Below are 11,355 nucleotides of genomic sequence, written 5' to 3'. Positions count from 1 at the left end.
TCTGTTACATGTAACTAGTTACTTCCCAACACTGGTAGTAATTCAACAGGGACAGGAGCTGTTCTGATGCATGATGAGCACTTTGACCTTTAAATATTGTTAAGTTTTACCTGGTATTTAAATAGATTAAATAGAAAAAGCACACTTAAAAACCATGTACTTTCTTATGCCACTTTTTAAATATGAACACACTACAGAGAATCAGTGTGCTCTATGGACTTTAAGAGGTAGAGTCTGCTGTGAAAAAGCTCCATATCAGGTGTAAACAATGATTTTTCACCAAGAAATGATGTAACATACCCCAACACTACATCCACGGCCTCCTCTTTAGATTAAAGTTCAAATAGCTGCGTCTGCTTGTTTGTTTTACAGTAAAATGTCTTCATACAGCCCAGCTGCTAAAGATTATTGACATGGTTTAATGCAGTCTAACCCAGCCTCTTCTCTCTTCTGTCCCCTGACCTGCATCTGCAGCCCTCCTCCTTTGCTTTGAACTCTTCGTGGTCTCCAATCCCGGCCTCGGATATTTCTGTTTCATGTAACACAAGCTGCTCTTGACCCTGACTGAGGCCGGCCTTAGATAACACACACTGAAGAAGATTGTGTGCTAGTTGGTGTCAGAGGGTCAGCCTGGGCAGCGGAGCTTATTTGGGATACAAATTAAGACGCAGGAGGAGTAACATGGTCAGCGGGACTTCTGTGTTTGAACCACGGCTTGGTTTTGCAATTTTTTTTAAATTAGTTGTAGTTTGTTTTAATGAAAATGAATACAGATGACATGGAGGGATCAAATTGTGGGAACTTGTTAGCTTATTATTATGGTATCTCCTTCCTCATGTTTTTCCCTGTATGACGTCACTTTGTGTGCTGCTGAAATAACCAGAACATTGTTATAAAACTGCAGAGCTACGACTAACTATCATGTAACTGAATGACCAGGCCAAAGGAAAGCAGAGAGACAAAAATAAACACACTCAAGTGGAGCAATTTGATTTAATACTTTACTAATTTGGACCCAAACCACATCAGTGAAATATTTATCAGGCTTTTGCACCAGTGCAAAAACACACAGCTTACATAATCTTCAATCTATGAGGACACAAGTACAAGCTCTTTTTTTTTCTGAGTGTGACTTACTAAATCTCTACTAGGCCTTTTTTTCAGTGCTCCCTATACTGGCACACACATTGTTAAGCTTAATAACCTTACATATACAAAAAAAGAAGATAAAGCTATAGAAAAAAAAGAAGATTGAAAATGGAACAAGCAAAAGCTGCAGATGGATATCTGCCAAAGTGGCGCTCTAATCATTTGCCAAGACGGAGAAGAGAGGACGAGAAAATAAATCATCAGTTTAACTTTGATGTAAGTGCAGTGCTCTGCTGCCATCCAGCAGCACACAGCAGTACTGCAACAAGTCCTTTGAAACTTTTCCCCCATGTTTCAACTGTTGGGTATTATTTCATACATCAAGAAGAGTTACTTAAACATTCGATTAAGGTGCCAGGGGAGTTATTTCATATGTGTCTACCATTAAAAGAGTGCAGTGCAGTCTCTGATGTTACTGTAAAAATGTGAATTCAAAAACTATGTTACTTTTCTCCCCCAAATTAAAGGTCCAGTGTGTGGGATTTAAAGGGCTATAATGGCAGAGATGGAGTTAATATGATAATATGTTTTTATGATTCATTAACCTGAAAATAAAGAGTCATTGTGTTTTCATTACCTTAGAATGAGCCGTGTATATCTACATACGGAGCAGGTCCTCTTCCAAGTAGTCTGCCATTTTGTAACTACAGTAGGTCAGAATGGACTAGACTCAGAAGTCAGTCTTTAGACGCTTTGCTTAACTAAAGACTGATGACTTTCTCCCTGATTTTGTGTTTAGATGGGCGGATACAATTTCAGAGTTTAAAAAACTCCCTACGTTGCAGAACCAATAGTAAATCTGCAGGGCGGTCCTTCGGTGGCTCACTGAACTCTTGTGCTTGTAAACATAGTCCCACTAGAAACACGTGTAGCGGTACAAAATGGCTCAGCCATGCTCGCAGAAAACTCCGTCAAAGTTAGTGGATGTTTGTCGCGTTTGTGGCGACACATTCTCGCCAACTAAAAGAAACAAACATAATCTTTTACAAGGCCATGACTCATCCGTCCGGGTAGAAAACCAGCAGAGCTTTTAGCTATATATATAGCCTATGTATCACATTTTTCACATCACTGTATCACCGTTTGGACTAATCCGATGTTTGTAAAGTCTATAAACACAATGATTGAACAAACATTACTATTTCTGTGTGCAGGTTTAGCTGGGCTAACCGTTAGCTGTTAGCCCTGTTAGCCGTTAGCGGTGTCTGTAATAGGTAATAACTCATTAAACGGTCCGTGAAAAAAATATCTTTTCCAGCAGATATCTTAGTTACAACATGATTGAGATAGCAAAGCAGTTTTGTGTTGCTATGTGTGGTATTTATTCAGTTTTGGGAAATCACGATGTCTAGAAAGCATCAGTTGACAGGGACAGCTAACACTAGCAGCGAAGCTAACATCAGGACGTCATCTGTTAAAAGCCTCCCGTTGTCGGATACGACATGAAACTACTCCAGTTAGCTCAATCATGTTGTAACTAAGACATCCACTGGAAAAAATATTTTCTTCATGGATGAGCACACGTTTGATAAAACGGAGTTTAATCTCTCGGCATCCATTTTCAAGCTCTCTGTGTGTTTGTTTCCTTGCGGACGAAAAAAGGAGGAGCACACATTTCCGAGAAGGCGTGTCCTTTTCAAAAATGCAAGAGGCGTTGCTTTGTTGCCGGCCGTTTTTGCCGGTGTGTTCAACACACTTTAGAAAGGAGTGTCCCCAGACTATCAGAAGGCGGAGATCTCTGATTGTCTGGTGGCGAGACTAAGAATGGACAAACTACTGGCTCTTGCATTTCCATGTTTTCATGTTGCCCGCCATAATTCTCCTACACACTTGGCACTTGGGAGGAATTTTGGTTGGCTGCAATCTGCAACATCACTGCTACATGCCACCAAATCCTACACACATGACCTCAAAGCACTTTTCCCACTGCCAACTGTCCTTGTATTAAAGTGACAATGGAAAGCATGGCTCAGTGTCGAACCAGTCGACTAGAACCCAAACTACATCCTTCCACTGCTGAAAAAAACACATGCTTAAGTAAAAACCTGACTCTGATGTCGTCTGATTTCAGATAGCGTTTGGTCTGATGGTTGAAACTGGTGCAGATGTGTTCACCAGTCCTGACTGGACTTCTGCTTGATGAATTTTAGGGACACGTAGTAGAGTGCCATGAAGACCAGAACAACTGCCAGCAGGACCAGGTAGCACGAGTACAGAGGGTACTGGTTCATCTTCATGGCCTCCACCACCTTAAGGACAAACACAGAGGGATACAGGGTGAGATGATTTGTCCATGTGCAGACCTTTGGGTTTAATAGCTGTGTTAATGTACGTACAATCATCGCTCTGTGCTGTAGTTTTCAACATTTATACTTTGGAGTGAAAAAACTTCCTCTAATATAAGCAGAAGTGAACTCTTGTACTCTAAAACTGCACAGCCAGAACTTTATGTGTTTCTAACTCACATGTATGCCGTCAACATTAAAGGTGATGTTCCTGATGGTGACGGGGTACTTGTTGCCTCTGAACTGCACCTGCAGCATGCCCTCAAAACCCCACCGCATGAAGGAGGCATGAGAGAGCCACGAGGCCACTGTGGAGTCAAAACACGCACAGGTATAAAACACCACACACTGACTGGCATCTTTTATTTCCCCTAACAATAAATCTCCTCACCGAGCCACATATTCTCCAGGCTGATGACAAAACCTCCGGTCAAATAGAAGACAGTGAAAAACGAGTTGCCCATGAATGCTGAGGTCTGCAGGGTGGGAAGTGCCGCGGCTACAAACAGAGCCATGGCTCGGCTGCAGTAGACCATCAGCCACACCAGCAGGAAGTTGAGCAGGAAACGATCCGGAGCTTCGTTAAGGCCGGCCAGCCAATAGATGGGCAAGCCGTACACCAAGGTGAACACGCAGTGCTCAGGTAACTCCCCCAGGACCTGAATGTGGAAGCATATGTTCAAATAAACAGAACACACACACCTATTTAACACTGATCCTGACTGATGTAAGTGTAAGGAGAGACACTTTCCAACGCCACACTACTGTACTGGTACGTCAGCATGGAGCGAGACTGACCCCTACTGGAGATGCAGTTTCATCACTGTGGTTTACCTTGGCAAAGAAGTATGAAGTGACAGAGTACATGCCGTCCTCCAGCTCGTGGTAAAGCATGGCTCTCTCTGTGTGACCTGCAGACAACATGAAGTTAGTCTGATGAGCATTATGACCTCAGGCAAAATGGCTGCTCTCTGTTCATGAGCATGTTTTTATTGTCTGTACCAAGGGTCTGTACGGAGTTTGGCAAATGAGCATTTATGTATACAGCTCCTTACATGTGGAATCTTCTACAGAATAACTTAAGTTGCAGCCATTGGTTCCTCTCAGCCATTTCAAAGCACTGTTGAATCATGTATGTGCCAATGTCAGGGTTTAATTTAGCTGGTCTCTGTAATCATGTGTGATTGCCTCTGTTTTATGCTTTTTATCGTTCACTTACATCATATACTAACACACATTTGGGCTTTTCCATGTTGTATTCTCATTAGGTGTTTTATATTGCTTGTTTTAGGGCTGTATATTTTTATGTTGTATTTTTGTTATGTGTTGTCTGTCTGTAATTTATGTTGCTGCCTGTCTCAGCCAGATTTTTGATCTCAAGAGGTTTTTTTTCTGGTTAAATAAATAAAAAAATCTGCCTTAACATTGTAGCTATTTCTCAGTTTGCTGCATGCTGATACACAACACAGCTTCAAACACCACAAGTCACACAAGCTCTCCAGCTTCATAAATGCAGTATTTGTATTGTGATATTGTGGGAACTGAAGTACCAATGTTTTTTTTCACAGATTTTCTATATTTCTTGAGCCTCTCTGTGTTGCAGTATTCAGCTCGGAGTCATACGTCAACTTGGAATCAGTTTTATAACTTCTGTTGTCACTTGACCTTGACTTAATGTGAACTTGACTCTTAATGGCTGCTGGCTAGACTCTGCAAAGAGTCTGCTATCTCTGTAAACTGTTGTGATTTCACTGTGACATAACTCTGGATCCAAGAACACCGTGTCCAACTCTATCTTCCACAAATCTGTCTGATGACTTCTTCATAACTTTTAATAACTTTGCCAACTGTTCTGAACCATTTCACCTCTGGCTGGTTCCTCTTGTTAAAGAGGAAGAGTGAAATGCACTGATCACAACTTCACTCAGCTGTTTCTGGTGCTCTTTCTACAAATATTGAAACAAAAAACAATTACATGGAAAATATAGTTTGTAAAAACTTTAACACAAGTGCAGATATTTGATTCTTCTGCTCACAATATTTTCAGTCTTGTTCCTTATGAAGAGAAACCTGTTTCTGCTGTGCATCAAAAAAGATACTAGATAAGATCAGATTAAACTTGTGTGTGACATTTATTAAAGGATTGATTAAAGGATTCATTTTGAATATATCCATACATTTTTTTAGGTAAACTCCTGCATAGTAAACCTCTAACTGCCTGAATGATTTGCAGAGTGACCTTGGATCTAATCCTCCTAAATCAGCTGTAATTACTCACATTTAGCTATGACGTCCAGCACCACAGCAAATGGCGTGAGGGCACCGATCATGTACAGGAGGGCCACTGTGTCCTGAATGGACAGACGCTCTTCTCCTGCCCCGTAGTAGAGACAACCGACCAGCAGTGACATGAGGAGGGCCTCGAAGCCGTGAACCAATAAGGTGACCAGGTCCCTGTAGTCATTATACATGTGACGCCTGGGGAAGAAGAAATGAGAGAGGTCGATAAACACGCACAATGGCGTACACATTGTTGTGAGGCTGATCTAAATTACCAGCTATGATGACCTGACTGCACAGTTTGATACCTGAACACCACCTGCTGCAACTGAGAGCTCATGAAAACTAGTTTGTTCTATACAGAGAAGTCAAAGTGAACGATTAAAAGTAGCAAATGAACGCTTGAAAATGAATGCAAAACTGACCAAACCTACCGAGGAAGATAAAAGAGATCATCTGAGATCACTTGAGCTCATCTGACAGGGTTGTGGGGGCACAACAGACAAAAGGGATGAGAAACGCTGCTGTAATACATCTGTCTGAGTTGTTCTTACCTGATGAGGATCGTAAATTGGTGCAGTCTTCCAGGCAGTCTGTTTCTTTCCTTGGAAATGGTGATTACTTCTTCTCCTTTTACTTTGCTGATCTGCTGAGAGCTACAAGTGGGAAAACAGTGGATCAGACTGTCTGGGTTTGAACACTAAAACCAGTTTCCCAAAAGAATGACAGCCAAACTTAAACACACTGCTACCTTTCAGGTTGTGTTGTTGGTGCTGTGTTGGTCCCAGCTGGTTTCCACATGTGATCGTCGGTGTCTCTGACCTTTTCTAAGAACTGCTCAGCCAGAACTCCAGAGCGCTCCAAACACTTGGCCTCTTGCTCCGGACTGCGTCGGTCTATACTGATCAGATCAACTGGACACACAGACACAAGAAAATGAACACTAAAAAAGTAAATAAGCTTATAAAGAACAATAAGTTACATTTGACACCATTTGTTTATCATCAGCGGGACAGATGTAGCTAACATTTTTGACTGTTTAAAGCTGCTTTTGGAAACTCTGTGCGTTTTGGTTGCTGTAAAGAAGCACCACTCAATCTGTTCTGACATCTTTCCACACACACACTAACCATAGAAGTCGGAGGGGTTGCAGTATCTCGGGCAGGGGTATCCCAGAGCCGTGAAGTAAGGCACCATGTCACAAGCAGCCCCACAGTAAACGGCTGAACCTGACGACAGCAGGACGACGAGGTCGAAGAGCTGGAAGATATCAGAGCGGGGCTGATGGACCGACAGCAGCACCAGGCGGTTTCCACGGGCCAGGCGGGACAGTGTGATCACCAGGTTGTGGGCTGTGAAGCTGTCCAGACCTGACGTGGGTTCATCCAGGATCAAAATACCTGGAATGTAAAAACACTGTTGGTGATCCACTGGTGTCAGGGGGACCGATCCAGACAGGAGTGAATGCGTGCACAGACTTTAATGAGCGCTGGGATCTCATTTTTTTTCTGCAGTGGTTATATGAATAATCAACTGTTGTATAAAAAGCAAGACAGAGTTGACAAATGACACTGAGGTACTGAAACATCGGCTGTCTTTGGTTATAAATACTAATGAACTATAGTACGTAGGCAATCACTGCAAGTAGCAAATCTCTCTGCAGGATTCTTCACCTTTGAATCAGGCTTACAATATCTGAAGGGACGTGCATCTGCATTTGTAGAACAGGTAATAGGAACTCCCTCTCTCTGAAATGACCTGTCAGAGGCCAAAGTCTCCCGTCTGGCTGGATTTTCTAAAGCCTGAAAACGGAGCCAAGAGGAGGTGCCGAAGTCTTGTGTTCTCTCAGTCCCCAAGGACACCAAAAAATAAAACCTGCCTATCCAGTGTTCCAGAGGTTATCTGTGTGTTTTTTTCTCTCACCAGGGTTCCAGAGAAGTTGGACAGCTATACTGACTCTCCTCCTCTCGCCTCCAGAGACTCCCCTCACATAGTCGTTTCCCACCCGGGTGTGAGCACACTGTCGCAGCCGCAGCTCTGCGATGACATCATCCACCTATGACCAAAAACAGTAGCTGTATGTGTTTCACAACACAAACAATGATAATCATGTATCATTTGGTATCTCAGCCTAATTAATTTTGAGGAATAAGAAACAGACACCACCGCCACATCTGGACCAAATGATGATTATATTCAGAGTGTGACACCTGAAGTCAAAGGTCAGTGTTTGTGTTACAAGGTGTCCTCATGCTGTGTTCAGTCTGTGCCTGTCAGGATATTGTTTTGTTGTTATATTGTTATTCTCACCCTCTGGTCCCTCTCAGCCTGTGTGAAGTGGGTGGGGAGCCTCAGTTTGGCAACAAAGACGAGAGTTTCGCGGACGGTGAGGTGAGGAAGGAGCCGGTCATCTTGTCGGACGTGAGCGATGCTCTTCTTCACCAGCTGAGGCGTGTTAGGCTTCCCGTTGATCAGAACCTGACCGGACGTCATTGTGCCGCCCTCATCACGGCATGTTATTATGTCCAGCAAAGATGTTTTACCACAACCTGAGGGAGAAAGTGATCATGTATTTAGAGCATAAATTAAGCATCAAAACAAAACTCACAATGAAAGTGGAAATGTAAAGCAGTGAAAAGTTTCAGGTGGCATGTAGCACATGAAGTTCAGATTTTTTTTCTTGACCAGTGAACACGACTTTTGGGACACTGATTAGTTTCCAAACATTTGCGTCCAAAATTAAAGATCCTCAGCCAAGCTTGACAGCGGAAAGCCGGGCTGAACAAATGACATCATCAAGGGAGACCACTTCATTTATTACCTTGATTAGAAACAGTGACACTTAAAGGTCAAGTCCATTAATTTTTATTACATTTTTATATCATTCTGTAGCTTGAGAGTGGGAGTTTCTTACTTATCAAATCCTGAACATTCAACATCAGGTCGAAGTACGTGTGTTTTAGCATCAAAATGTTATTTCTCAAGGCCTCTTCTTTCCTTGTAATGTGACATAGGATTCTGCATGATGACGCTAATACATATAAACCTCTAAGCCTGCCTAAAGTGCCCCTTCGTGCCGTCTTTGTATGTTATCGATGTTCAATATTAGCGCCATGTTAATCATGGATCCCAAAGTTACACAATCACACAAACAAACTAACCAATAGATGCAGCTGTAGACCAGCAACTCCTGTGATCTGCAAGGTAAAATTACTGTTTTTGTTGAAGGAGTCTGGTGGCTTTTTAAAGAGTGATATTACAGCTCCAGATTCCCGTCCCCTTCTCCAAACTGGGGGCACGCTGGCTGCCATCTTCCATATGTAATACACTGACTATAGATAGATAAAAGTACGTCATACAACCCCACCTCAAAAAATCCAAACTAACCCTTTCAGCTATAATATTATTATCAGTGCTCTATCCTACGTCACTGCTTTTTGTTAACGGCTGAGTGGGCATTTCCCTTTGAAAAACCCACAAAAGAACGCAGATGGAGTCAGCCTTTAAAAGCTGTGTGTGTTTGTGTCACCTGAGCTGCCGATGACGGCCAGCATCTGCCCGCTGTGGACTCGGAGGCTGAGCTTGCTGATGGCTGTCTGCTTGTTTCCTTTAATCTCCCACGGCAACTTGAACTCTGACAACTTCTCATACCAGGGGATCTGAGCCGCTGTGTCCACCTGGAAACACACACACACACACACACACACACACACACATTTACACAATGGGCACATACAACATGCACAGAAACAGCAAACACACACGAGGAGGTTAAAACCAGTAAAAGCTAAAGATAACTGTGCATGGGAGCAGAGCGGCTGCTCGTTAGTTACCTCATAGTGCAGGTTGTTGACCTCCAGCTCGTTGCACCCTCCACTGTAGGTAAAGTAGAGGCTGCTGTCCTCTTCAGACGAGAACAGCTCTGTGTCTTGATGCTGTTAAAGAAGAGAGGACAGGTCAAAGAGTTTCACAGAGGCGAGGACTCAGTAGAAATGTTTTATCTGTATCTGTATCTGTATCAGCTGTAAAGGACAAGCTGCAATAAAATCTGTGGATGTAAAGAAGAGTGATAAAACTCTTTTTATGAATCATTAATTTCATGTGTCTCAAGTTAGACACTTGCTTTAGATTCATGAAAGCTTAAAATGAACTAAAATCTGAAATTTTAATCTTGTATCTGAATACTGATTGTTTTTACTTGCATGTCCACTGTTTAAAATCAAAGCGAGAACACTGTCCCAAATGTTACAGTGCTGCTGTAGCACCTGCACGTCTTACTTTATCGAAAAGTTTACTTTAGGTTACGGTTTTATGACTCATGTGTTTAATGATCACTGTATGGTGATTGACAGTGTTTGAGCTTGTGTACATCTCTGTGTGTACTTGCTTGTGTGTTTGCACATGGAAAAAGTTGGCTGAGACCTCTGTGGGTCCAGAGTCCACTTGAAAACGAGCCTAATGTTATCGTTAATTAATCCCTAAATCTCTCCAATAAAGAAAAAGTACTGATTGAAGATGTACGATTTAACATGCAGCATGTGCTCACAACAAATGTACTGTACACACTGTACATCACATATACTGTAAATGTTAGGTTAAAGTGCTGATGTTGCTCCTGTGGAAACCAAATGTGTCCTCTGTTATTTATCAAGACTTCAGATGAAACTAAAATAACAATAGTGTGTAGTAGTAGTGTGTCTACTTCAGCAAAATTATTGTAGAGACAAATGGAAACACAGGTTAGCAACATTTTCATTTGCATTGTGTGAAAAACTGGAAAACAGAAACATAAACCAGAACATTTTGACCTAAAGCTGCACATTCAATCTGCAAACTAATGTGGACAGAAGTTAATCTTAATGAGCCTAAGTTGTTTCTTTAAAGCCAAATAAATGGAGAGACAAACACATTTTAAGTATTCATGAAAAACTCATTCGGATTCACTCATTAAAATGTTGTTTCATTTACAGATAAAATAGAAATTACTTTGTTGTTAACACTTTGACTGCAAATATAAAAGCCATTGTTTTTATTTTCTTGAAAGTGATGTCAAACTGTGGTCTATTGTTGAGGGAATAATCAATAAAACTGGACTCTGTGACCAACATACCCTCATTATGATTGATATTATTTATGCAGCAGACAAAGACAGTGTCTCAGTGGTCGATGGGGGTGGAGATGAAAGGAATCAACAAAAAGTTTAGTGTAGCTTTGATTTCATTAAACTATATCACTAAATTAGCTTTGTGACCCCATGTAATAACTGACCTGTGAGGAGCTGTTTGTATGATTGAGGCCGGTGTCTGTGTCCATGATGATGCAAGTAGCTGGTTGACGTTTGCAGGATCAAGAGGTCAACGCCCCCCTTTTTCTTCTTCTGTTCGGTTCCTCTCCTTTTTCTCTCTACGGGTATCTGCCTTTGTTTCTCTCCTGTTGTCCCCCTGTTCTCTGTTTCCTCTCTCTGTTGGATAGTTTGACTCCAGTCCAGCTGAAGATCTCCTCTCGTCTCAGCTCACAAGCCTGTCCAAGTTCATGTCATGTCAAGCTCTTCGTCTGCTCTGTCATAGCTTCTCTGATCACACAGCGCACAATTTGAGGACTGAAGTGAGACAACCAGCCAGTCAATCTACTCTGTCAGCAT

General features: G+C 42.1%; 1 protein-coding gene across 1 annotated transcript; it reads right to left on the bottom strand.

The window, feature by feature from the left end:
* Nucleotides 1–979: 979 nt before the first annotated feature.
* On the bottom strand, nt 980–11,342 carry abcg8 (ATP-binding cassette, sub-family G (WHITE), member 8). The gene is made up of 13 exons (XM_033613461.2): nt 10,983–11,342; nt 9,548–9,649; nt 9,244–9,391; nt 8,025–8,263; nt 7,638–7,770; nt 6,845–7,114; nt 6,466–6,628; nt 6,269–6,370; nt 5,713–5,912; nt 4,269–4,345; nt 3,826–4,093; nt 3,615–3,742; nt 980–3,398 (listed from the first exon to the last, which is right to left on the bottom strand). The coding sequence occupies exons 1-13, from the start codon at nt 11,025–11,027 to the stop codon at nt 3,261–3,263; spliced, it is 2,013 nt and encodes a 670-aa protein (XP_033469352.2). The 5' UTR covers nt 11,028–11,342; the 3' UTR covers nt 980–3,260.
* Between the last annotated feature and the right edge of the window lie 13 nt (nt 11,343–11,355).

This window comes from Epinephelus lanceolatus, chromosome 17 (genome assembly GCF_041903045.1).
Source record: "Epinephelus lanceolatus isolate andai-2023 chromosome 17, ASM4190304v1, whole genome shotgun sequence".
In the NCBI taxonomy this organism is placed as follows: Eukaryota; Metazoa; Chordata; class Actinopteri; order Perciformes; family Serranidae; genus Epinephelus; species Epinephelus lanceolatus.
This window is presented reverse-complemented; position numbering and strand designations above follow the sequence as displayed.